This window comes from Gilbertella persicaria, assembly GCF_025201335.1.
Source record: "Gilbertella persicaria strain CBS 190.32 chromosome Unknown B0P05scaffold_46, whole genome shotgun sequence".
Classification (NCBI taxonomy): Eukaryota; Fungi; Mucoromycota; class Mucoromycetes; order Mucorales; family Choanephoraceae; genus Gilbertella; species Gilbertella persicaria.
Window position 1 is genome coordinate 89,278 of NW_026252007.1, and position 22,743 is coordinate 112,020.

Sequence of the window (22,743 nt, forward strand, 5' to 3'; positions counted from 1 at the left end):
TATAGAACTTGCTAACAATAAGCTTATGAAAAGCAGCATATGCTATTTAGAATGCTAAAGGACATGGAAAGGCAAAAGCATGGTCAATTCACCATGTAGAGATGGGGTAACTGGACATACGGCATACTTGATGACTACATGCGAAGATTGAAATGGAAGAAATGTGGATTCTTTATCCAGCAGATCAGAAATCGAGCTTTTGCTTGGAACTGCATAAAGACGCAGTTCTATGGCTTTGGTGTAGAGACAAAAGCTGTAGATCTCTGCGTTCTGAGTCTGCTGGTACAAAGAGCACAGCAACTTGGCTGCTAAAATATTGAGTAAATCTGCAAAAGTGTCTCTAAGGGGTTTCACTCCCATCGTATTGCTTTTATAGTACGACTGGTAAGCAAATGCTTTGATCAGGAACTGGAGCCTTTGACGCACATTTTGGGTACTTAAGCTTGCCAATAGCTCTATTTTTCGTCTTGCATCGTCAAAAAGAAGATCAGAAGCTGTCAAATTGAGATCTTTCCATGAGTAGTACCCTTTGGATTCGAGAGGTTTTTGGCCTTTTTTTACAAGTCGTTTTTTTGTCCAAATCAACTCCAAAAGTACAATGTATGCTATTGAGCATGGTTTGTAGGTATATAAAGTAATAATGAGTGTATAAACAGGCTCTATGCTACCTTTGCGTGGCTAAGCAACCTTGTATATTTGTCTGTTTATTTAATGGGTGAAACCTTATCATAGTTTGGATCAATGTATTCAGCGAATCCATACACTTAATAGTAGCATCTATATCAAAAAGTAAATTGTCCTCTGCATGGCTTGATGAAACTAATGATGCCCTGTGGCTGAAAGGAACTAATCCATCATATAGAAAAACAGCAAACTTTTATTTTTTGATGGTGAAGCGTTTCGCTTATTGCAGTAACTGATGTTTGGAAGGATATACATGCTTGATAAGTAGCATCCTCTGAATGGAGCAACTCAACATAAGGAGGATTATGATAGATTGTTTCATTGTCAAAAAAAGGAAGAGAAACTCTCACTAAAACACTCTGTATCTGTCTGCTCAGAACAATGCTTATTTGAATATGTGAGTTCAAGTCAATTTCATATGAGAAAAAGCTTATTTTGATGACCAAAAGAATTATACATTCGACGGTGAATGAAAAATAAAATAAAATAAAACCTTTTTCATGGCCTCTTTTTCTTTTTTACGAAAGTTGCCATGAATGCAAGTAAGAATATACCCGACTCCTTCATGACCTTACTTCTAATTAAACATAGTCAGAGTTCCTTCTGGAATCAAAGTGTTCAATAGAATCGCTGACTTTAGACAGTGGCGCCGAAGCCTTTTGTTAGATAATAAGACACTTGGTTATGTACCTACTATGGGTGCACTTCACCAAGGCCATCTTGCTTTAGGTCTGAAATAGACAGAAACACAACGTATACTTACTTCCATATAGTTTCAGCCGCCAAAAAGCGTTGCGATCATGTTGCACTGACTATTTTTGTCAACCCTGCTCAATTTGCACCTACTGAAGATCTCGGCACTTATCCTCGTACCTTGCAAAGCGACCTCGATCAACTCGCAGGGTTAGGACAAGGTATTGCTTCTGCTGTGCTTTTACCCCAGGTAGAAGAAATGTATCCTGCAGGCATCGATTTAGACGTGTCTAAGCAAAAAGGTACATTTGTTGAAGTATTGGGCCTCTCTTCTCAATTAGAAGGTCAAACGCGCCCTAATTTCTTTAGAGGCGTTGCTACTGTTGTCTCTAAGTTTTTGAACATTGTAATTCATTTTTTTACTCTAGAAAAAAAAAGATCTTTTCTCACTCAATTGACTAGGTTCAACCTGACAATGTCTTTTTTGGACAAAAAGACAGTAAGTTCAACAACAACAAAAAAAAAGAAGAAAAGGGCAGATGAGCTAATCAAGTTTAGTTCAACAATGTTTTGTGATTCGAAACATGATTCGAGATCTACATTTCCCTACTAAAATGCACATTTGTCCTACTGTCCGTGATGAAAATGGATTAGCACTTTCTTCTAGAAACACTTACTTGTCGCCTCTTCAAAAGCAATATGCACTTGTCTTGTCTCGTTCCTTAAAACATATGGAAAGCTTATATAATTCAGGCGTTACAAATGCCACCACATTAACTCAAACTGGCATTCAATTGATAGAAGAAGCACGTCAACAAGTAGACGCATTGGATGAGGATTGGAAGATTAAACTTGATTATGTCTCTATTAACTCTGCCAAGGATTTAAGTGAGATTACAGGCGACATTCTTAAGGAAGATGGTTGTGTGATTAGTATGGCTGTCTTTGTTGGTAAAACAAGACTGATTGATAACATTTGTCTCGACATTGACTTGGAGAAATAAAGATTTATGCATTGATAAAGTAATACTATACGTCACCATTTCATATTTTGTAAAGTCACAAAGCATATATATGTCCTGCATGAATTATTTTTCTTTTTCTTTTTTTCTTTCAACATGGACTCACTTGTCAAATATTGGCTTAAGCCTTCTACTTACAATACAGCTGTTGGTATTTATGCAACGTTTCCATTTGTAATGGCACCCGCTTGCCTGTTTATGAATGCACCTTATGGTAAGCTAGAATAAGGATAGAGTTGCAGCCCTGTTGACAAAAGATAGGTCGATTTGCGGGTAAACTCGCTGTAGATTGGAGTTTGAATGGTAAATGGAGTTGGTTTGTCATGGAAGTTGTTTCGCCCGTCGTATTTGCTATTTCGCTTGCGATAACTCGGCCTCGCTGGACGTCTTTTCAAATGATCCTGTCTTCTGCTTGGATGGTTCATTACATCAACAGAAGTATCATATATCCTTACCGCGCTTCTTCTATGGCACCTATTCATGTACTCACCTTTCTTTGTTCTGTGGCATTCAATGTCATCAATGGATATACCAATGGCATGTGGGTTGCACGTCATAGTAACTCAATTGCAAACCCTCAGTTTTGGTTGGGCATGACTCTCTGGGCTGCAGGATTCTTTTCTAACATTTACCATGATAACATTCTCTTCAAGTTGCGATCCAAAAAGAAAAAAGAAGAAAAAGAAGAAGGCGAAAAGAAATACTTTATCCCCCATGGTGGATTATTTGAATACATTAGTTGTCCTAATTATTTTAGTGAGTCCGTTGAATGGACTGGTTACGCTTTAGCTACGTCAGGATACAATTGGCCTGCTATTTTGTTTGCAGCTGCCACTGCTTCTAATTTGTATCCTCGAGCATGGCGTACACATGCTTGGTACAAGAAGCAGTTTGACAATTACCCTTCTACAAGAAAAGCTGTAATTCCATTTGTGTTATAAAATGTTTATTCTTTCTTTCCTCTTTTTTGGTAGCAATTAAAATGATTCCACATATCTCTTATAGAGCGTTTTGAGTCTAACATTTGCTTTGTCTTGACCATATTTCTTCCATTCTCCATGCAGACTTGATAGAGTTTTGCTTCCTCTTCAGGTGTCCATGGTGAGCGATCAATAGACGGATCAAGCTTATTTTGATAATGTTGCGAAATATGACGTGGTTTTCGAGGAATACTTGTCACTTTTTGAATTACGGCAAAGTTTGTTCCGTATATTTTGACAGCTTCCAAGATCAATGCGTCTTCTTCGGGTGAGAAATGTCCCTTTTTAACGTCAGGCATTTGCCAACGCCATCTTTCTAAGCATTGTCTTCTACTTCTTGTGCCCATTTCTTCAGCTACTTTATCCATTCGATCTTCACCGTACATCATCACTAATTCTACCAGCTTTTTATTTTCCTCTTCTGTCCAACGACCGTGTTTAATGGTTGGATCCAAAGAATATTTGTATTTCTGTTTAATGAGAAAAAGAGGTCGATGATGAGGTAACTTGGCTTGGATCGCTTCCCAATCGTCAATCTGATCAAACGTACGACTTCTTCCAAGCTTCTTCAACTCGGCAATTTCATCGTTTTTCCAAGGACCTCGTTCATAAGACTTTTCAATGAGGGCATAACGGTTCATAACGCCTGAAGGTGGACGATTGATAAAATGCTTGGAGATGGCACTCCATCGCTTTCCCATTTTCTCGACCAATTCTACTAATTTTTCAGTTTCTTCTTTGCTCCAAACACATCGGGCGCGTATAGAAGACGATTTTTGAACCAAGTAAGCTTCCTCTCGAAGTTTTTCTATTTCCTCTGCTTTGTTAACAACTTGTTCTTGAGTTGTTTGAAGTGATCGAGAAGGCGTGAGTTGTAGCAGGCTTAATCTCTTGCATAATTGCATTGATGCTTCGCATGGTTTCAAAGAAACGCCTTTATTGGTGTATAACGCAGCACTTTTTGATATCAATGTCATTGCTAAAGAAAAAAAAAAGAATTTTTAAAAACTGTGACATGGGCTTTAAAGCAGAGAAATAATGTAATTTGATTGGATTAGATTTCCAGTCGACACTATACATAGTTCAGAGTCTATTTATGCACAATTTTATTATAACTGCAAGAGATCTAATATTTGACTGCAGATACTTTTATACTGCCATGGGTCTCCACTAATGCGTCGAAACTGTACACCTCGTATGCCAAGTAACCATGGTATCTTAACAATATAGATATCAAACACAATGCCTTGATCTGACCAACATTCAAACCTATCTTGCTGTTCCCTATAATACACATGCCTCTTTCTGTTCAAGACACGAATCAATTCAGTTCGAATAACAGATGCTTTTTTTGTAGAGGTTGTTGAGACTGAGAACAATCCCCTAATAAAGACAGAACGTATACTCTCGTCTGCATGAGGCAATGCACTGCAGTCAGTAGGGTACTCTAATTGCGAAGGAGTTCCTGTGGCTGTTGATTTACGGCGATGTTTGTCTTTTCCATGGATTGTTTGATTTAGCTTTTGCTGTTGAAGTGACGGGAAATCCTTGACAGTGATAGAAGTGGCTCGCTTTAGAAACCGGTTGAATTTTTTGCTTAGAACACCATTATGATCAATAGCGGCATCGTCCACAAGCACTTTAGTCATATCCTCACTTACCATGGTTTGTTGCGGCAATGGTATGGGTCGACTTTTGCGTTGGCTAAGCCGGCGCAGTAGATTGGAGGTATTGGTGTGGTGTGGTTCAGCAAAACGATTTGTTTTCTTTAATGGAGTATGGGGAGATATTGTTTCTTGTTCTTGTGATTTAGACATACGATGTGGTTGAATAAAGGCTGTCGTTTTTTTTCCGAAGAGCGTTTCACTCTGCATACGTTCTTGAACCAAATAATAGATGGAGACTAATGGGTGATAAGCAGCAGGCATGTTCATGGGATCATCTTGAGTGCGATGAAAAGCCTTTCTAGTCTTTGAATTTGAACGACTGATGTCGTTGGGTGAAGCAGATAGAGCTTCTAAAAGCTTGGCATCTCGTTGATACTCTTCTGATTCAATCAAATATTCTAGCTCTGCCTTAATTGTCTCTTTAGATCCAAACTCAAACCCTTTCATTCCTTCAATGACCTTGTTGTCCACAGGTAACCTTAAAGGTTTTCTTTTTACAAGATAATTTTCAACCAGTTTATCATACCCCTTATTGATCCAGGGATGCACAATGACTTCAGACATACTTGCTCGCCGTGTTGCATCTGTCACAATCATACGCTGTAAAAGATGTTTACATTCTATGCATGCTTTAGGATTTATAGATTCTTTTTTTTTTTTTTTTTTTGCTTACCTGTCGATAAATAAGAAGGATAGTCTACAAGTCCTTGCTTTACTTTTCTATGCATACCAGTCATAGTAGGATCATCAAATGGTACTTTACCGCACACCAATACATAAATTACAATGCCAAAACTCCATACATCCACTTCAGGACCTGTATAAAGTTTTCCATCGAGTAGTTCAGGCGCTGCAAAATAAAGTGACCCGCAGAATGTGGATAAATGAGATCTAGCAGTAAACACATTAGATAGTCCAAAATCAATGATTTTGATATTTCCATTTCGTGATATTAAGATGTTTTCGACTTTTAAGTCTATTATAATGTTAAAAAAAACTAGAATTGTTTTCCATTGAATCTACCTCTATGAACAATGGAATTACGATGACAATAGTCTTTTATGGTTAGTGATGAGTTAAATACCCATAAGCATACCTAATGCACTTGCAATTTGCCTTGAAATGTGTCTTGCTTGTTTCTCTTTCAATTTACCATGCGAAATAATATAATCAAGTAATTGACCACCGTCCACATACTCCATAAACATGTAATAGTAATCATTCACAAGGACCATATCATGTACTTGAGCAATGTGTGGATGATTTAACAACAACATGATACTTGCTTCTCTTACTGTGCGAATTTCTCGACTCTTTTCAGATACCTTGGGGTTCTTTTCTATAGAGGATTGTATTTTACGAGACACAATTTTGACAGCCAACTGTCATATATCAACACACAATTATTTTTTCTTAATTTTTTTTTGAAACTTGCCTTCTCGCCTGTTTCACTATTTATAGCCAGTTTGACTTTTCCCATTGATCCTCTCCCGAGTGTTTTGCATAAAAAATATTTGCCTATCATACGCTGCTTGTTTATAGAAGGTGATCTAGTCAATGAACGTCTCAAGGGCGGCTGTTGCTGGACTAGGGACGGTTGCTCATTTGGAATGATAGGTAATTCAGTCATGAGAAGAATAGAATAATCGAGAAAAAAAAAGCGAAAGAGAGAGAGAGAGAACAAAAGAGTAGTTGATTCACTTTTTCTTAAACAAAAAAAAAAAAAAAAAAAAAAAAAAGGTTAAAAAGCCGCCTTAATTTTTTGAAATTATCTAATAATGATTAAAGTTGGTTTGGTAGCCAGAAGGAGGATAGACATGGCTTGCATTCAAAAAAGAATAGTTATTATTGTAATACTCTTGTTGTTATGACAATTCATGACTTTTAGGGGTGCCATGAAAAGCAGGAGTAAAGCTAGGAGGATCATGCTGTTGCAGTGGCGGGTCAATGCTTGATTTTGAATCAAAACAAAATGCTGATGTGAACGCAAACACTTTATCCTGAACCACAGACTCAACCTTAATCTCTGTCAATCCGAAATACATGCGGATCGTCAAGGTTACTTTATCGCCTGGCTTGACACCTTCTAATTTAGGTATGCGAATAGGGAAATGACCGACTTTTTGGATCTGTGGATCTGTTGTGAGACGTGGTACAGGGCCATCTCCATCAAACGCATACAAGTCAGAGTCCGTGTCATTAGGATAGCTGATCACAAATGATTTCGAGATACATTCGTCTACTTTGACACGCTGACCCTTATGCACATAGGGGCTAAATCGTTGGCGGCAATAATGACGACCATCAACTCCTATTACGCAAAGTTCAGGGGGGTCGATATTGTCTTGAAAAAGCATACGGGTTTCAACACCGTAGGTGCGGCGAGAAACACGCTCTGTGATAGTTGCTGGCTGAAGTCCAAAGTAGACAGCGCCACGAACAACAGCGAGTTCTCCTCGAGGAGGGACACCAATCATGCCTACTCGGTCTGCAAAACGCTCTTCGACTCGCTTGAAGAGGTAGTTTGACTGACCGAAACCCCCTACTAAAAAAATGGCTTCCAAATCAGGTGATTGAGAGAGCTGGTTCTCAATAAGTTTAAGTATCTGGGAAACAACAGGCTCAAATATGTCTCGACACATTTCTTTAGCAGGCAAATGTAACATTCCTCCAGATAGACCAATAAATTCGTCTGTTAAATCTTCTATGCCCATAGATGCTGGTAAATCCAAAAAATGGTCTTCTATGCCATCAAATTCAGGCTGATGTTCTAGTTTAGACATGCTATCCTGCCTCTCGAATTGTTACCTTGATCACATTGACAAATGTTTCTATGACATGTTCCATTGCAGTTTCATTCAAAGGGCCCAAATGCGAGAATTTACGATTTATGTAGTCCCGCATTCTAGAGTCTAAAAAGGCTGAACCACAAGTAGCGCCATGGCCTTGTGTTACTTCTCTTAAGGTTCGCCTAATAATCAAATGTTAACGAAAGAAAAAAATCAGAGTTGACCCCACTTTCCAGGTATCGATTCGTTGATTTCGAACACAATTAAATCCACTGTGCCTCCTCCTGCATCACAAATCATGAATCGTTGTCCATGCATCAAATTGAATTGCTCGGCTTTTTTTTCACAATAGAGGGCAGCTGCCTCAGGCTCAGAAATCAACAAAAGTCTTTCTGGTGGATCTGTACGGTGTATGAGGCCTGCGCAAATGGCTGCTTCACGCATCGCTGATTTTGCTCGATCTGTCCACATAGCGGGTACTGTCAGACACTATGTCACGGTTAATGTGTTTCCCATCTTTCAAAATACTTTACATAACGAAATTTACTCTGATCATAATGGGCTGCAAATCCTTTCAGGAGCTCTGTGCATACATGTTGATGAAACAAGGCTAAATAATCAGCAATGACATCAATAATATTCAATTGATTGGGTAGTGTTTCGTCCTGTAAGTGCTGGTCAAGATAAAGTTTGAATTTGGATAATAATATCAAATCGGAACTATTTGGTCTCATTGCAGCTCGTCTAGCTCCATGGCCCCAATCGAATATATCTGTTGAACCTTTGCGATAAAGAGATAAAGTGGGTGTCTATGATTTAGTTAAATTATGGTTGCATGCATGTCTGTTACCTTGGGATAAATGTTGTTGTTCTGTTTTGGCCTTTAGAAACAATTAGTAAGATGAAAAATCCCTTGTCTTTTTTTTTTGTTACATTCACCATTTAACAATATCGATAATTTCTTCATTTTGAGCAAAAGCATAACAACAGCCAGAGTAAGTAGTGCCTAATACCTGAATGAGTCTCAACAAATGTATGTTGTGCTTTACCAAAATCAATGCCAATAATAACTGGATAATTCATTTTATTCAAACTTGAAGCCAAGGTAGTTATGTGGAGTAAAAGAAAAGCGAGAAGGTACGGAGATAATGCTTTTATAGACAAATTTGACACTTATCCAATGTTTTAATGAGATAAACATACAACTTATGTCGTATCCCAACTTCTTTTTTTTCCTGTATTGACTTGTTATTTCTGGTGTTTTCTTGCTTAAATATATATATATATATATATATATATACATATAAAGGGTAGCTATTAAATCACATCAATGCATATTGACTTACCAGAGATAGAATGACAGTATGCTGAGCTCAAAACGCGCCTCCTGCAAGCTCGCTTTTGAAACCAGTCACTGCTGACGCTTTTTGCGTAATAATCTCTCGCTTTCTTGTTGCTTTATTCAACACAGACATATTATGGTAAAGAGAATAGGTTTATAATAAAGCCCACTCAAATCTTTGTTAGTTTAACGACTATAACGACGATGACGCCTTTCCTTCGTCTTTTTTTGGGGGTTTGCGTCCTACATTAGGTGGATTTATGAATCCCAATAGAGGGTTTTCTGAAAACTATCGTTGTTTTCCCGTCGCTATGATGCAAAACGGAAACGAAAGAGAAAGCGTCAATTATGGTGGCAAAAGTAAGTCGAAATACAACCTGGCCATAATATAACTCTGTTCTATAGTTATTTTGCCTCAGTCAGCCTTAGAAAAGCTGTGTAAGTGGCATGTCTGTTCCAACTTATCTTATTCTCTATAGCACAATTAAATATTTCATATCCAATGCTGTTCAAGTTGATCCATGGTACAGAAAAGAAGCACAGTCATGCGGGTGTGCTTGAATTTATAGCTGAAGAAGGCCGAGTCTATTTGCCACAATGGGTATAAAGATACAATGATAGATACGTTGCTTATACACATGTAGATGATGGAAACATTAGGAACAGAGCCTGGAAGTATCATTGAAGTTAAAAATGTGACTTTACCACTTGGCTCTTTTGTTAAGATTCAGCCTCAATCCACAGACTTTTTAGATATCACGGATCATCGTGCTGTGTAAGTTAATATAGATGAACATGACTCGAAACTTATGTGCTGAACAGACTCGAAAAGGCTCTGCGCAATTTCTCCACATTGACAGTAGGCGATATCATTCAAATTAATTACAACAATAAGATATACGAAATCAAAGTATTGGAAGTCAAACCCAACTATCAAGAACATTTAGGTATTTCAATTGTTGAAACAGATTTGGAGGTTGATTTTGCACCACCTGTTGGTTATGTTGAACCTAGTAAGGCACCTGCGCAGATGATGGTAAGCAAACTAGTCTGTGAAAGATAAACTGACATGTGTTGTAAAGAAGAGTCAAATGGTCATTGATTTGCCCAAGCCTGTCAAGACTGAATTCACACCCTTTAGTGGAGGCGGACAAAGTTTAAGAGGAAAAAACAAAGCGTAAGTAGCTCCATCTATGCAATAGAATCTAATGGCTTATATAGACCTGCTCGTGCAGATACATTAGACAGTACTTCAGAAGCATCAAATCAAGGTGAAGATGATGGACCACTAAATCTACCTTTTGGTCAGCTTTACTTTGGATTTTCTGTAGTTCCTCCCCCTTCCAAAGAAGACGAGCTAGATGAAAACAAGAAGCATGTATTTACTGGATCAGGTCAAACATTAAGACCAAAAAAGAAATAAGCTTCCAAATAAAATGGCCTTGAAAGGAATTAATTTGTGTCACTTGCTAAAACTTTGGTCGATTGACAGATATGTATGCCGTCGCTTTATTAAAAGGAGTGTTTACCAAGTCAAACTAACGCCTGTGGTAAAAAAAAAAAAAATGGTCATTCAGCTATAGTTTAGTTCGCTTCGACTTGGTAAACACTCGTTCCTGCAACGAACTTGAAATTGAACCTCTTTATTTAATCACGCTGGATAAAATTTAGTCAAAGGATTATCCTCAGTGGCTTATTCATTTTCTATAACTTAGACCCTTTTTAAGCTGTCACTACGAGGTTGAGTAGATGCCATCTAGGGCAATGGTGGCACTAGACTATTTCTATGAGTATAGAGGGTTTTGGGAGGATGAAAATTCTGAGAAGATTACAAGAGAAAGTACCAAGCTTATTCTTGCAGTGCTCAGTGTGATGAAAATTAATTTCAGATTAAAAAAGGGCTAGTTGTTCAATACTCCATTATTATACACGAGATTTTAACGATTTATGCTTTCCGGGAAGGAAAGATAGTTTGAAAAGGATGCATATAAATTAAATACTTACAACAAAACTCACAAACGTCAGGAACTTTTCATAAGGTCAAGAAAAAAAAATTTTTTTTTAGAGATTTTTATTATTGCTCCGCAATTCATACTGAATTATATTATACAATTATGCTGAAAGCAAACTAAGCAGAATAAAGTAAAAGATATGCCACTGTTATTAGTGGAAAAAAAAAACTACGAAAAGAATTACAGTCTTGTGTGTACTTGCTTTTCATCTGCAAGCAGTTGTAAAGCAGTACGTGTTTGTTGTAGAGTGGAGTAGGCATCAAAAGCTACGTTGTCCATGACAAATCTCCAGTGTGCTTTCCAAACTTGTGATACGGCTGTAATGATAATGCCAACAACGGTTAAATTTTTTTGTGAGTAATCTATTCTAGTGAAGTTTAGTGTAACCAAGAAAAATATCATCTTCAAGATATATAAATTTATTTCCAATTCCGCTAACACTTATGCCGACATTCAAGTATGCCATTTGTGTACTCAGAAAAATATTTTTTAAGGCAATTTCTGCCATGCCAAAAAAAAATAAATAAATAAAATAAAATAAAAAAAAAAAAGAGCAATATTTCTTTTATAAATTAAACAGAAAACCCTGTTTTTTTTCTTGAATAAACAAACAAATCTACCAAGCAGCAATCCCTTTTTTAAACTAAAACAGTAAACCCATTATTTGGTAGATTTGTATATTTATACAAAAAAAAAAAAAAAAAAAAAAAAAAAACAGGGTTTTCTGTTTAATTTATAAAAGAAATATTGCTCTTTTTTTTTTTTATTTTATTTTATTTATTTATTTTTTTTTGGCATGGCAGAAATTGCCTTAAAAAATATTTTTCTGAGTACACAAATGGCATACTTGAATGTCGGCATAAGTGTTTTGTGCTGACTACAGTGTATCACGAACTTTGAATGCATATTTGAAGGCAATACTCAAATTGAGTCGCCTTTTTTTGTCTCAGTAAGCCCGTTTTCTTTTTGTCAGAAGTATTTAAACGTAATCTCAGCTCATTTCGGTTGGATCAGACCTACAATTGGCCATTCCAAAAAAATTCTTGGTCGAGTTTTTTTTTTTTTTTTTTCATCTTCACGGACCTCCGTAGATCTCCCATGGGTAATAAAAAACAAGTTTCGTCTAACTGCCAAACCAATGGTACCATTCGATTTCTTGGTTTGAAAGAACATGTTTTAAATGAAAAAAGGGACTAATTTGATAGTCTAGTTGTCGAGTAATGGCGGCATGTGTCAGCTGTGATTTGAGCATTTTTGAGCGTTTTTGCTCTATGCTATTTTGAATGCCAAATAACATAGGAGAATAGAAATATTGGCAATCTACAGTGTAAATGTAAGGCAGATGAGCATAGAACAGCAGCGTTTAGCTGTACCACATGCTTTTGTCAAACTTCCGTACATGATTTTCATACTATCTCAGTCCTTTTCTCTACTTTCTCAGGTATCATTATATATTCACTACAGCTTTTGTTAATAGACTTGATCGCTATCTCCTTATCTTTGTGCATTTCGAATGCATCAAAGTATCATGCACACAAAATACAGTATATTCAGAGATCAAAAATTGAACAGCAAAAGTCGTCGAAAGGCAATAGGGACGCAGAAAAAAAAAGAAAACGAGACACCTATCGTTTATCATGTACAAAACTGCTCTTTTTAGACTCAAAAGTGCCACATATCATCATACGATCAGCTCGCATACATTTAGTACGTAGAATGGTGTAAGAATAAATGCCCATTTACTATCTGATTTTCAATGAAAAGGGCCTCTTTTGTACTGATTGCAGTGTACAATGAACTTTAAATGCAGATTTGAAGACAATGCTCAAATAAATTTGCCTTCTTCATCTTATTAAACCCGCTTTCTTTTCTTCAGAAGTGTCTAGAAATGCACTTTCCTGAAACTTTCTGCAATATTTTTAAAAATTATCTCCTGAGACCCAAAGAGCTCTTGATCAAACTTTTTTCATTCTCTCTCCACGAACCCTCCATGAGTCAAAAAAATGAAATTCATATAGCTGCCAAACTAATAATACCATTGGATTCTTTGGTTCAAAAAAAAACATCTCAAACAAAAAAAACAGCCCTGTTGATAACGTACTTGTCGAGTAATGACACATCAAAGAAGAATGCCTTTGAGCTGTGTTTTGACCGTTTTTGCTCTAGGTGTCATATAGAACTTGCTAACAATAAGCTTATGAAAAGCAGCATATGCGATTTAGAGTGCTAAAGAACATGGAAAGGCAAAAGCATGGTCAATTCACCATGTAGAGATGGGGTAACTGGACATACGGCATACTTGATGACTACATGCGAAGATTGAAATGGAAGAAATGTGGATTCTTTATCCAGCAGATCAGAAATCGAGCTTTTGCTTGGAACTGCATAAAGACGCAGTTCTATGGCTTTGGTGTAGAGACAAAAGCTGTAGATCTCTGCGTTCTGAGTCTGCTGGTACAAAGAACACAGCAACTTGGCTGCTAAAATATTGAGTAAATCTGCAAAAGTGTCTCTAAGGGGTTTCACTCCCATCGTATTGCTTTTATAGTACGACTGGTAAGCAAATGCTTTGATCAGGAACTGGAGCCTTTGACGCACATTTTGGGTACTTAGGCTTGTCAATAGCTCTATTTTTCGCCTTGCATCGTCAAAAAGAAGATCAGAAGCTGTCAAATTGAGATCTTTCCATGAGTAGTACCCTTTGGATTCGAGAGGTTTTTGGCCTTTTTTTACAAGTCGTTTTTTTGTCCAAATCAACTCCAAAAGTACAATGTATGCTATTGAGCATGGTTTGTAGGTATATAAAGTAATAATGAGTGTATAAACAGGCTCCATGCTACCTTTGTATGTCGAAGGCAAAGACAAAGATCCGTATGAACTATTGTCTTTTCTCATTGTTGAAGCATCCAATGTCTGGTGTCTCTAATACATAAATAAATAGTGAACTATCAAATTGCTTGTTCACATAAGATGCCATATTAAAAAGGTACCTAATTCCCATAAATTTAAAGAAGGGTAGTGTTTGATAGTTATTCTTGCGGCCACCGTTTTTTTTTTTTGGGAGGATATAACGGTCGAGAATCTAAAAAAAAAAACGGTGGCCCCTAGGAAAATTCAACTTCAGTCAAAGATAAGGATTTTATCCTGCGTTTGAAAAGGAGGCCTAATGAGAATTTTGTTAGTAAAATGATGTTAATTTAATTAGAGCGTTAATTTGGTTGGTAATGCGCCTTGTTGCTCGTATAAAGATATGATATATGTTTAGCATGCAATTTGATTATATGTAAATGAAGTTATTTCGTTTGACAGCTGCACTGTAGATCAAACAGAATGATTTAACAATCAAATTCACATTATCACTCTACTTGGTCATAACTGAACTACAATCACTGCGAATTCAAGGATTGACAGAAAAAACACAAATTTTGCAAACCAAATGTGCGGAACTTTAGAAATCGAAACAATGTAATTAAAATATCAAATTTGTATAATTTGTCTTTTTTTTTTTTATCTCGCTTCATGATTGGCCAAAAATAAATTAAATCAATGAATCAATATGCAAACTAGAGTGTAACAGAATATAAAAAGGAAGCACGAAAATATAGATCAAAATCAACAGACACGAGTTAGCTCTGGGGCCATTAGAGTAGTTGAAGTGTGCTTAACATTCAAAATAATAATGATGTACATCATTTATAAACTCAGATTATTTATTCATACAGATAAAAGGAGGACAAATTAAGGCCCTGCTCTTGTAAGACCCAAGCTTCGTTGAGCTCACCAATATATTTTGAAAATGTTGATCTTGGTGTAGTAAAGACTCTTCTTGCATGGGCAGCAACCATTGCATCCACCAGTGGTATTAAATATGACTTGAGTGATTTGTTGGGATTAAACATACAATGCATTGTGTCCAAAGGATCCATTAATTCACCTGGAATATCATTTAGAGTCAAAGTACACGGGAAGTAATTAAACCATTCTAGCAATCGACTGTTTTCTCCTCGAATATCTTTATGATCTGTAGCAATATACACAACAGCTCTTGATCCAATATTTTCCATCGAAACACTGAAACTAGGCGAAACATTTTCGCATAAATTAGACCATGGTGGGAGGCTAAGATCATGCTGTGGCTCAATATAGATAGGGTGCTCTGGAGGCGGTGGTGGTTTAGGCGCACTTGTGAGAACACCAAATTCATTAAAAGGTGGCAATGGTGGTACTGGTATGCCAGTAGCAATCGACATATTACGTTCAAATTGATGCAGATTTTCTGTAGCATATTTACGAAAAGGTATATCACGTAAACGGAAATGAACAGCATTAAATGTCGCTTTACCGCCCAAGTGTTGAACAATATTGGCCACTGTTTCTCCTAGAGGTGTGTCAAGTCGATAGTGAAGTGTAGATGTAATCAGCTCCTGTAATTCTATATGTTCTGGTTTCGCCATATTCATTCTAGTAGAACCAAAAATACCACCTAAAAACAGTAATGTTTCGTCTCTTTTTTGCCAGTGTTGTGGTGTAAATATCTTGTAAAACTTTCGGTCTGTAAAAGAATCCACGAAATTAGATCCATTGTTCAAGATACGATTTGCTTCCTCAATGTCTTCGTAGAGTCTCCAGTCGTACAAGTGCTCGTCTCTATGAACATATGTGTCGTTATCATTTACGCCCAAATCTTTTTGTAACAACTCGAACGAAACTGTCTCTCTAAATTCAATTTTGACGTAGGGCTCTAGTTGGCTAAAGTCGTGCAGCTGGTACCATGGAATAGCAGCAAATTGATAATACTCTGCACATTTGCTTCTTTGCGTGTAACTTGAAAGTTGACCAGACGTAGGTCGATGACAAATTGAGTCAAAGTCCTTTGGGGTTGTTAACCAACTAAGATGATCGAGTAGTTGCTCCATCGGCATCCACCCAACCACACTACCTAGAAACGCTGGCGGGACAATAAGGGTTCTCTTTAATATGGCAGCTAGTAGTAGAGCATTTGCAAGCTCAATTCGCTGATTTGATAGGCCAGAGTGCGGTAAATAGGCTAAGTATTTCTCTTTTTTTTGTGGTAATTTTTGCTGTATAAATAAACAATAATAAGTCAAGGATAAGCTTGCTATTACTATGCTTGATAGGATCACTGATATTTTTCTATGCTTAATCCACATTTTGGTATTATCTATAAAAATTACGAATAAATATATAGAAATTTAGCCTATATATATAATGTGGCGTGTATATTTCTTGATTGTGTATAAAAGAATAGGAATACAAGTATACACTAAACCAGAAAAGAAAGGGCAATTTTGTTTGGATTAAAAAGAGTTACCTCACGTGACTGGACTGCCTTTTTAATTTCACGGATAGATCTACCAACCTTAAGCATTGGCTCAAGGATCAAAAAAAGGACTAAGAATGATTTATCTGGTCTATACTGTCTTTTTGAAAAACTCTGTCATTTTAAGGCTGGGATTATCATTGAAAATGAGGCGTTTTCTTCTTATATTGGCCTTGAACTTTGATCAAAACAACTCAGACATATTCTAGAAAGAATATATCAGCTCTTGAAAGCCATTGGCATTGCGAGTGATAGTATTATCCATAAACAAAACAAGATTACTCGAGAAGCCTGATAATGCTAGCTTCAGATGTCTACCTCCATTTGGTCAGCTTTGCCATTGTCTCTCATACACTTTTTTGTTCCATGAGATTTCTTCTGTACAGCATTTGAATTGTAAAATGTGAGCTCAATAACACCTTTCTGACAAATCGTTTCAATAATTGTTATTGTAACTCCTCTGTTCAAATGTAACACCGATTTGACAGGTATGACCTTCGTGGATCGGCCAAGATTGCTACGAACGTGCTTCTTTGATTAAAACGCAGTTTTAGTTTCATTCTAGTTTTTCCTCATATGAGTTGTTTATGCAGTAAATTAAATTCGATCTTAAGAAGCGAAAACCATGGTCTGACATGTGCTTTATTAATCCCTTGACACACTTAAAGATAGTAAAAAGTAAAAGCATCATCCTTTAGATTTATGGGAATTAGGTACCTTTTTAATATGGCATCTTATGTGAACAAGCAATTTGATAGTTCACTATTTATTTATGTATTAGAGACACCAGACATTGGATGCTTCAACAATGAGAAAAGACAATAGTTCATACGGATCTTTGTCTTTGCCTTCGACATACAAAGGTAGCATGGAGCCTGTTTATACACTCATTATTACTTTATATACCTACAAACCATGCTCAATAGCATACATTGTACTTTTGGAGTTGATTTGGACAAAAAAACGACTTGTAAAAAAAGGCCAAAAACCTCTCGAATCCAAAGGGTACTACTCATGGAAAGATCTCAATTTGACAGCTTCTGATCTTCTTTTTGACGATGCAAGACGAAAAATAGAGCTATTGGCAAGCTTAAGTACCCAAAATGTGCGTCAAAGGCTCCAGTTCCTGATCAAAGCATTTGCTTACCAGTCGTACTATAAAAGCAATACGATGGGAGTGAAACCCCTTAGAGACACTTTTGCAGATTTACTCAATATTTTAGCAGCCAAGTTGCTGTGCTCTTTGTACCAGCAGACTCAGAACGCAGAGATCTACAGCTTTTGTCTCTACACCAAAGCCATAGAACTGCGTCTTTATGCAGTTCCAAGCAAAAGCTCGATTTCTGATCTGCTGGATAAAGAATCCACATTTCTTCCATTTCAATCTTCGCATGTAGTCATCAAGTATGCCGTATGTCCAGTTACCCCATCTCTACATGGTGAATTGACCATGCTTTTGCCTTTCTATGTCCTTTAGCATTCTAAATAGCATATGCTGCTTTTCATAAGCTTATTGTTAGCAAGTTCTATATGACACCTAGAGCAAAAACGGTCAAAACACAGCTCAAAGGCATTCTTCTTTGATGTGTCATTACTCGACAGCTACATTATCTTTCAAATCAAGAAATCAAATGATACTACTGATATAAAAATTGAGTGAATTCTGTTTCTTGACCCATGAGAAGAATGACCCAATGTAGGTCTGATCCAACTGAAATCAGATAAGATCATGTCTAAATACTTCTAGCAAAAAGAAAGCGAGTTTACTAAGATGAAAAAGCTGACTTGATTTGAGTATTGCCTTCAAAATTGCATTCAAAATTCGTGATACACTATAATTAATCCAGAAGTGGTCTATTTTAGTATATATATATATATATGTATGTATTGACTAGTAAGTGAGTGTTTGTCCTTATATCATTCGATGCGCAAAATACATAAGAGTAAGGTTTACAATAACACATGGCACTTTTGAAGCTAAGAGGAGCAACTTTGAACATAGCTAACCATGGATGTCTTGTAGGAGCAGGGTTCGTCATTTCAAACCTCGGGTTCCCTTTTCTTGCTCTCTGCTTTGGAGACCATTCTTTTTCTTGCAATCACGTTTTGATTGAGTTTGCATAAAAAAGAAGACGAAAAGAAAAGACTAGTAGCAACATCACTGAAGTTCGACAAATGAATGATACTCTGTTCAACTCCCGCTGAAGGTCAAAGGTCAGATTTGTAATAGAGTTGCTTGTTATGCATCAGATCATACCAAGATAATTTGGTAGCTTGAGCTGTGCATATTTTTTCTACAGCCACAAAATAAGAATAGACTAAAGGAACCGCAAAAGAGAGATAGATTGAGCTTTTTGATAGGTATGAAGCTGTAGATAGATAGAGAGAATCAGTAAAAAAAAATAACATTGCATTATCAAAAACAACGAATGTTTATTACAAGTGCTTAGCGACGTTCTCTACCAAGCTAACTTTCAAACCAGTATTGTCAGGTTCAACAAATAATTTTTGAACTTTGCCATTATCTAAAATAGCAGCAAAACGCTTAAAGCGATGGTTACCGAGAGCACCAGTAGCATCAAAATCGAGTTCCATAGCTTTGGCAAATTCACCCTTGAAGTCGGCCAATAAAGTAACGCCATTTTCTTCAGCTTGGTGGGCCTTACCCCATTCATTCATGACAAACGCGTCATTAATAGCAACACAAGCGATAGTATCAATGCCTTTCTTTTTCAATTCTTTAGCTTGGTGAATATAACCAGGCAAATGGCTCTTGCTACATCCAGGAGTGAATGCACCGGGAACGCCTATATGAACAAATAATTAACTTACATATACGCGTTGACTTTTCTTACCAAATAAAATGGCCTTCTTGCCTTGGAAAAAGTCGGCTGTCTTTACAGTCTCGGCAGGAGACTTAAGTTGGACTTCGATATTCGGGATTTTATCGCCTTCAGCGATAAACAAGCGGCTGGTGTTTGAAAAAGTACGACGTTGAACGTGTTGAAAGACTGTACGCAACATTTTTATGGAAACAGAAAAGAAACAACGCAAAAAAAATGACTTTAAACTCCTTCAATTTTATCCAAAGGATGTTACTGCCTTGTAGAATAAATCATTCATCCTAACAATCGGAAAATGAGCCATCACCATATATGCCTATACGATTCTTGGACGATAATAGAATCATATTTCAGTAAAATATATAAGCTTTGGTTTGCATATGCATTATAAGTGTAGAGTTGTTTGAATTGCCAGCTTTTTTTATAAGCTTTAATCAGACACATACGTAGTGTATATTTTTTTTCTTGAAAAAAAAAATGAGTACCATAAAGTAGTACAAAAAGTAAACAATAACAATTATCTTAAACTGGAAAGAGAACTATTTTAGATAACCCTTTATTTTTCTTGTTTCTTCCCTGTTCTACAATGAATAATCATAAAGAAAATCGAGGAAAGTCTCTTTATTCTGCAAGTCTTTCTGCTGAAAATATCTCATTTTGCGATTCTCCTTCAAGTAACCAAAGCATCAAGCTCCAAGATTTTCGGTCTAATTTTCGCAAAGAGCATAGCAAAAACTTACAAGACAGTTAGTGCAAATGATAAAAAAAAAGTACTGACATACTCATAAAGAACTTCGACAGCAAAAAATATATCAAGGCAAACTGATTTTTCATAAAAATATGATTGAAGAAGACAGCGATTGGGACTCGGAACCCGAACTAGAAATTGTGCAGATACAAGAAGCATCGAGAATTCATCGACGTATACCATCCATTCACAGAAATAAGTCAACTATATCAAAGAACAGTATTCAGCCACAAACGAATTCAAAAATAGCCAGTTCGCCTTACTATTGTGAAGAAATCTGTCCCCAACTTGATTTAGGCTATCAATGGCCACAGACATCTTATGATTCCCATAACGCAAGAAAGCAAAAGGGATTCGTAAGAGTAACACCTAGCAATACAGCCATGCGTCAAAGACAGATAGACAGACTACTATTAACCAGAAGAGACAAGGTGAGATCGAATGAAATATGCAAAGACTTACATATGTTATAGATCAAAAAGGATTCACTCTTGCTGGCAATGACCATTTTTCTGAAAGATACTTATAGTGCCAATAATTCCAACTTTGCATACGATCAAAGCAAGATACCCAAAAGAATACTCACTAAACCAAGCAGGCCTGTCAGAAATGAAAATCATGATAACGAAAACTTTGATTACATTCTTAAAGTAAATGAGATTTTAGGAGAAGATCCTAACCATCAGTAAGCAATAAGAATAATATGCAAAGTGAGAGCTGAATTGCCAATAGATATCGTGTCATTGACTTGTTGGGACAAGGCACATTTGGCCAAGTTGTGAAATGTGAACGTATTTCTACTGGCGAATTGTGCTCTGTAAAAGTGATCAAGAATAAGAGCGCATACAAAACACAAAGCTGCATGGAGATTGAGATTTTAAAAAAGGTAAGTCATTGACAAAAAAAAATAAAATTCTCACAAATTCAGCTTAATACAGTCATGGATCCAGAAGACAAACATCATATTCTAAGACTCCACTATGTCTTTCCTCATAAAAACCATTTGTGCTTGGTATTTGAATTACTGTCTTACAATCTATACGACCTTATTGGACATAATCGATACAAAGGGTTTCCATCCGATAAAGTTAGAGCATTTGCTGTACAGATTTTGGATACTCTTTGTTTATTAAAAGAAGCAAAAATTATTCACTGCGATTTGAAACCAGAAAACATTCTACTGACAAGGTATATTATATATATTTTATATGTATTCTAATGTTTCTAAAAGTGAAAAATCATTGACAATCAAAGTTATTGATTTTGGATCCTCATGTCATGAAGCAAATCGTATTTATACTTATATTCAATCTCGCTTTTATCGGTCTCCAGAAGTTTTGTTGGGCATGCGTTATACTGGAGCCATTGATATGTGGTCTTTTGGCTGCATTGTTGCAGAACTGTTCCTTGGTTTGCCTCTGTTTCCTGGTAGCTCAGAATATAACCAATTGTTCAGAATTGTAGAAATGCTAGGGTAACCATGATTGTATATAAAGTCACTTGCATACTCATTTATTTATATAGAGTTCCATCAAAAGACATGTTGAGCAAAGGAAGAAACACACATGTGTTCTTTAACAAGAAGCAAGTTGGAGATAACAATTTTGAATATGAACTCAAGTCTTGCGAGCAATACAGTCAAGAAAATAGTAAAAACGAATTACCTAGAAAAAAGTATTTTCCTCAAACAACACTCAAGGACATTATCTTGATGTTCAACAATGGAAATCCAGTCTTGTCCAAAGAAGAAGAAAGGAAGCGGGGAGTTAATACAGCTAATGGCGAACAAGTTCATCTCTTGAGAGAGCAAAATGAAAGACAACAAGGCAAGTATGCTCTAGTATAGCATGAGCTCATAAAAAAGGCATTAGAAATGGAAGCAAGATTATGCATCCTCGACTTTTTGTATGGTGTATTAGAATTGAATCCCTTGAAGAGATGGACTCCTTTTCAGGCACTCCAGCATCCTTTTATAACGCAAAAGCCATTCACAGGACCTTTCAAGCCTGATAGTCATACCAAACCTGTGTCTACTGGTAGCGCATCATCAACAACCATTGAGTCTAGTAAGTTATCTCCCTGTTGTTTCAAACATACTTATGATGTCTAGATGATAAACCGGTCTCTTTTAACAAGGCAAGACGAAGGGCTGAATCGATGGGTAAGCCTACAGCGCCTGAACAAATCCAAACACTTGCCAAGCAGATTCAAAAGTCTTCGCCAATCTCTAAATACAAAAAAGAGCCTCAACAGACTCAACAATATGTTTCTGAAGCATATCGACAACGTAACACTCGATCTCAAGGTGATTATGTTGGTCTTGTCATACCTTCTTCACCTGACAAGGATAAACAAGGCCCTCAAAAAAAAGTAAAGATAGCATCTCAGATTAAGCTAAGAAGAGGTTCGCATGATTCAATGCGCACACCTCCTCATGATGGACAAACAGTGCGTAGTGTGGTGGATGGTCGAGCAGCCAAGATAGGCAATAATGTTCGAAAAGCATATGCTGGGGAAGCTGCTGGTGGATTATTGATGATGAGACAACAGGAAAAATCATCTAGTTCATCCAACAATAAGCGTAATATCATGGTAGATGCTTTTAAACGTCGAAAATAGGTT

At 36.7% G+C, this 22,743-nt stretch overlaps 10 protein-coding genes across 10 annotated transcripts; 4 read left to right on the forward strand and 6 right to left on the reverse strand.

The window, feature by feature from the left end:
- The first annotated feature begins 1,187 nt into the window (after positions 1-1,187).
- Positions 1,188-2,586, forward strand: B0P05DRAFT_556865 (pantothenate synthase). The gene is made up of 6 exons (XM_051579963.1): positions 1,188-1,226; positions 1,276-1,413; positions 1,458-1,783; positions 1,840-1,876; positions 1,936-2,455; positions 2,505-2,586. The coding sequence occupies exons 1-5, from the start codon at positions 1,217-1,219 to the stop codon at positions 2,379-2,381; spliced, it is 957 nt and encodes a 318-aa protein (XP_051431307.1). The 5' UTR covers positions 1,188-1,216; the 3' UTR covers positions 2,382-2,455; positions 2,505-2,586.
- On the forward strand, positions 2,496-3,340 carry B0P05DRAFT_581252 (3-oxo-5-alpha-steroid 4-dehydrogenase-domain-containing protein; the record flags this gene model as incomplete). The annotated part of the gene is made up of 2 exons (XM_051582087.1): positions 2,496-2,613; positions 2,661-3,340. 2 exons carry the CDS (start codon positions 2,496-2,498, stop codon positions 3,338-3,340), a joined length of 798 nt encoding a protein of 265 aa, XP_051431308.1.
- Positions 3,333-4,352, reverse strand: B0P05DRAFT_556872 (uncharacterized protein). Its single transcript, XM_051579964.1, has one exon. The coding sequence runs from the start codon at positions 4,282-4,284 to the stop codon at positions 3,346-3,348; it is 939 nt and encodes a 312-aa protein (XP_051431309.1). The 5' UTR covers positions 4,285-4,352; the 3' UTR covers positions 3,333-3,345.
- Positions 4,353-5,247: 895 nt separating this feature from the next.
- On the reverse strand, positions 5,248-6,323 carry B0P05DRAFT_477349 (kinase-like domain-containing protein; the record flags this gene model as incomplete). The annotated part of the gene is made up of 4 exons (XM_051574962.1): positions 5,248-5,666; positions 5,720-6,022; positions 6,070-6,102; positions 6,143-6,323. Coding segments are annotated over 4 exons (936 nt in total), but the record flags the coding sequence as incomplete, so codon positions are not given.
- Positions 6,324-6,795: 472 nt separating this feature from the next.
- On the reverse strand, positions 6,796-9,058 carry B0P05DRAFT_556879 (uncharacterized protein). Its single transcript, XM_051579965.1, has 7 exons — positions 8,885-9,058; positions 8,775-8,841; positions 8,686-8,716; positions 8,369-8,644; positions 8,065-8,324; positions 7,855-8,017; positions 6,796-7,808 (listed from the first exon to the last, which is right to left on the reverse strand). Exons 1-7 carry the CDS (start codon positions 8,916-8,918, stop codon positions 6,912-6,914), a joined length of 1,728 nt encoding a protein of 575 aa, XP_051431311.1. The 5' UTR covers positions 8,919-9,058; the 3' UTR covers positions 6,796-6,911.
- Positions 9,059-9,245: 187 nt separating this feature from the next.
- B0P05DRAFT_556882 (ubiquitin fusion degradation protein UFD1-domain-containing protein) lies at positions 9,246-10,643 on the forward strand. The gene is made up of 8 exons (XM_051579966.1): positions 9,246-9,316; positions 9,363-9,537; positions 9,583-9,615; positions 9,657-9,778; positions 9,822-9,952; positions 10,000-10,213; positions 10,260-10,354; positions 10,399-10,643. Exons 1-8 carry the CDS (start codon positions 9,314-9,316, stop codon positions 10,598-10,600), a joined length of 975 nt encoding a protein of 324 aa, XP_051431312.1. The 5' UTR covers positions 9,246-9,313; the 3' UTR covers positions 10,601-10,643.
- Positions 10,644-14,899: 4,256 nt separating this feature from the next.
- On the reverse strand, positions 14,900-16,111 carry B0P05DRAFT_581255 (uncharacterized protein; the record flags this gene model as incomplete). The annotated part of the gene is made up of 1 exon (XM_051582088.1): positions 14,900-16,111. One exon carries the CDS (start codon positions 16,109-16,111, stop codon positions 14,900-14,902), a length of 1,212 nt encoding a protein of 403 aa, XP_051431313.1.
- A 725-nt stretch (positions 16,112-16,836) lies between these two features.
- Positions 16,837-17,058, reverse strand: B0P05DRAFT_477453 (uncharacterized protein; the record flags this gene model as incomplete). The annotated part of the gene is made up of 1 exon (XM_051574965.1): positions 16,837-17,058. A coding segment is annotated over one exon (222 nt), but the record flags the coding sequence as incomplete, so codon positions are not given.
- Positions 17,059-18,966: 1,908 nt separating this feature from the next.
- Positions 18,967-19,554, reverse strand: B0P05DRAFT_581256 (Redoxin; the record flags this gene model as incomplete). The annotated part of the gene is made up of 2 exons (XM_051582089.1): positions 18,967-19,337; positions 19,386-19,554. 2 exons carry the CDS (start codon positions 19,552-19,554, stop codon positions 18,967-18,969), a joined length of 540 nt encoding a protein of 179 aa, XP_051431315.1.
- A 659-nt stretch (positions 19,555-20,213) lies between these two features.
- Positions 20,214-22,740, forward strand: B0P05DRAFT_477330 (kinase-like domain-containing protein; the record flags this gene model as incomplete). Its single annotated transcript, XM_051574960.1, has 8 exons — positions 20,214-20,552; positions 20,595-20,806; positions 20,854-20,944; positions 21,050-21,309; positions 21,353-21,595; positions 21,646-21,910; positions 21,968-22,149; positions 22,263-22,740. The coding sequence occupies 8 exons, from the start codon at positions 20,214-20,216 to the stop codon at positions 22,738-22,740; spliced, it is 2,070 nt and encodes a 689-aa protein (XP_051431316.1).
- Between the last annotated feature and the right edge of the window lie 3 nt (positions 22,741-22,743).

Coding starts and splice junctions, on each gene's coding strand:
- B0P05DRAFT_556865 (XM_051579963.1), top strand. Junction 1,414..1,457: donor CCAAGGCCATCTTGCTTTAG/GTCTGAAATAGA, acceptor ACTTCCATATAG/TTTCAGCCGCCAAAAAGCGT. Junction 1,784..1,839: donor TCTCTAAGTTTTTGAACATT/GTAATTCATTTT, acceptor TCAATTGACTAG/GTTCAACCTGACAATGTCTT.
- B0P05DRAFT_556872 (XM_051579964.1), bottom strand. CDS start 4,284: ATGCAATTATGCAAGAGATTAAGCCTGCTACAACTCACGCCTTCTCGA.
- B0P05DRAFT_556879 (XM_051579965.1), bottom strand. CDS start 8,918: ATGAATTATCCAGTTATTATTGGCATTGATTTTG. Junction 8,717..8,774: donor ATTATCGATATTGTTAAATG/GTGAATGTAACA, acceptor TTGTTTCTAAAG/GCCAAAACAGAACAACAACA. Junction 7,809..7,854: donor CATTTGTCAATGTGATCAAG/GTAACAATTCGA, acceptor CTAGAACATCAG/CCTGAATTTGATGGCATAGA.
- B0P05DRAFT_556882 (XM_051579966.1), top strand. Junction 9,779..9,821: donor GAGTCTATTTGCCACAATGG/GTATAAAGATAC, acceptor ATACACATGTAG/ATGATGGAAACATTAGGAAC. Junction 10,214..10,259: donor AGGCACCTGCGCAGATGATG/GTAAGCAAACTA, acceptor TGTGTTGTAAAG/AAGAGTCAAATGGTCATTGA.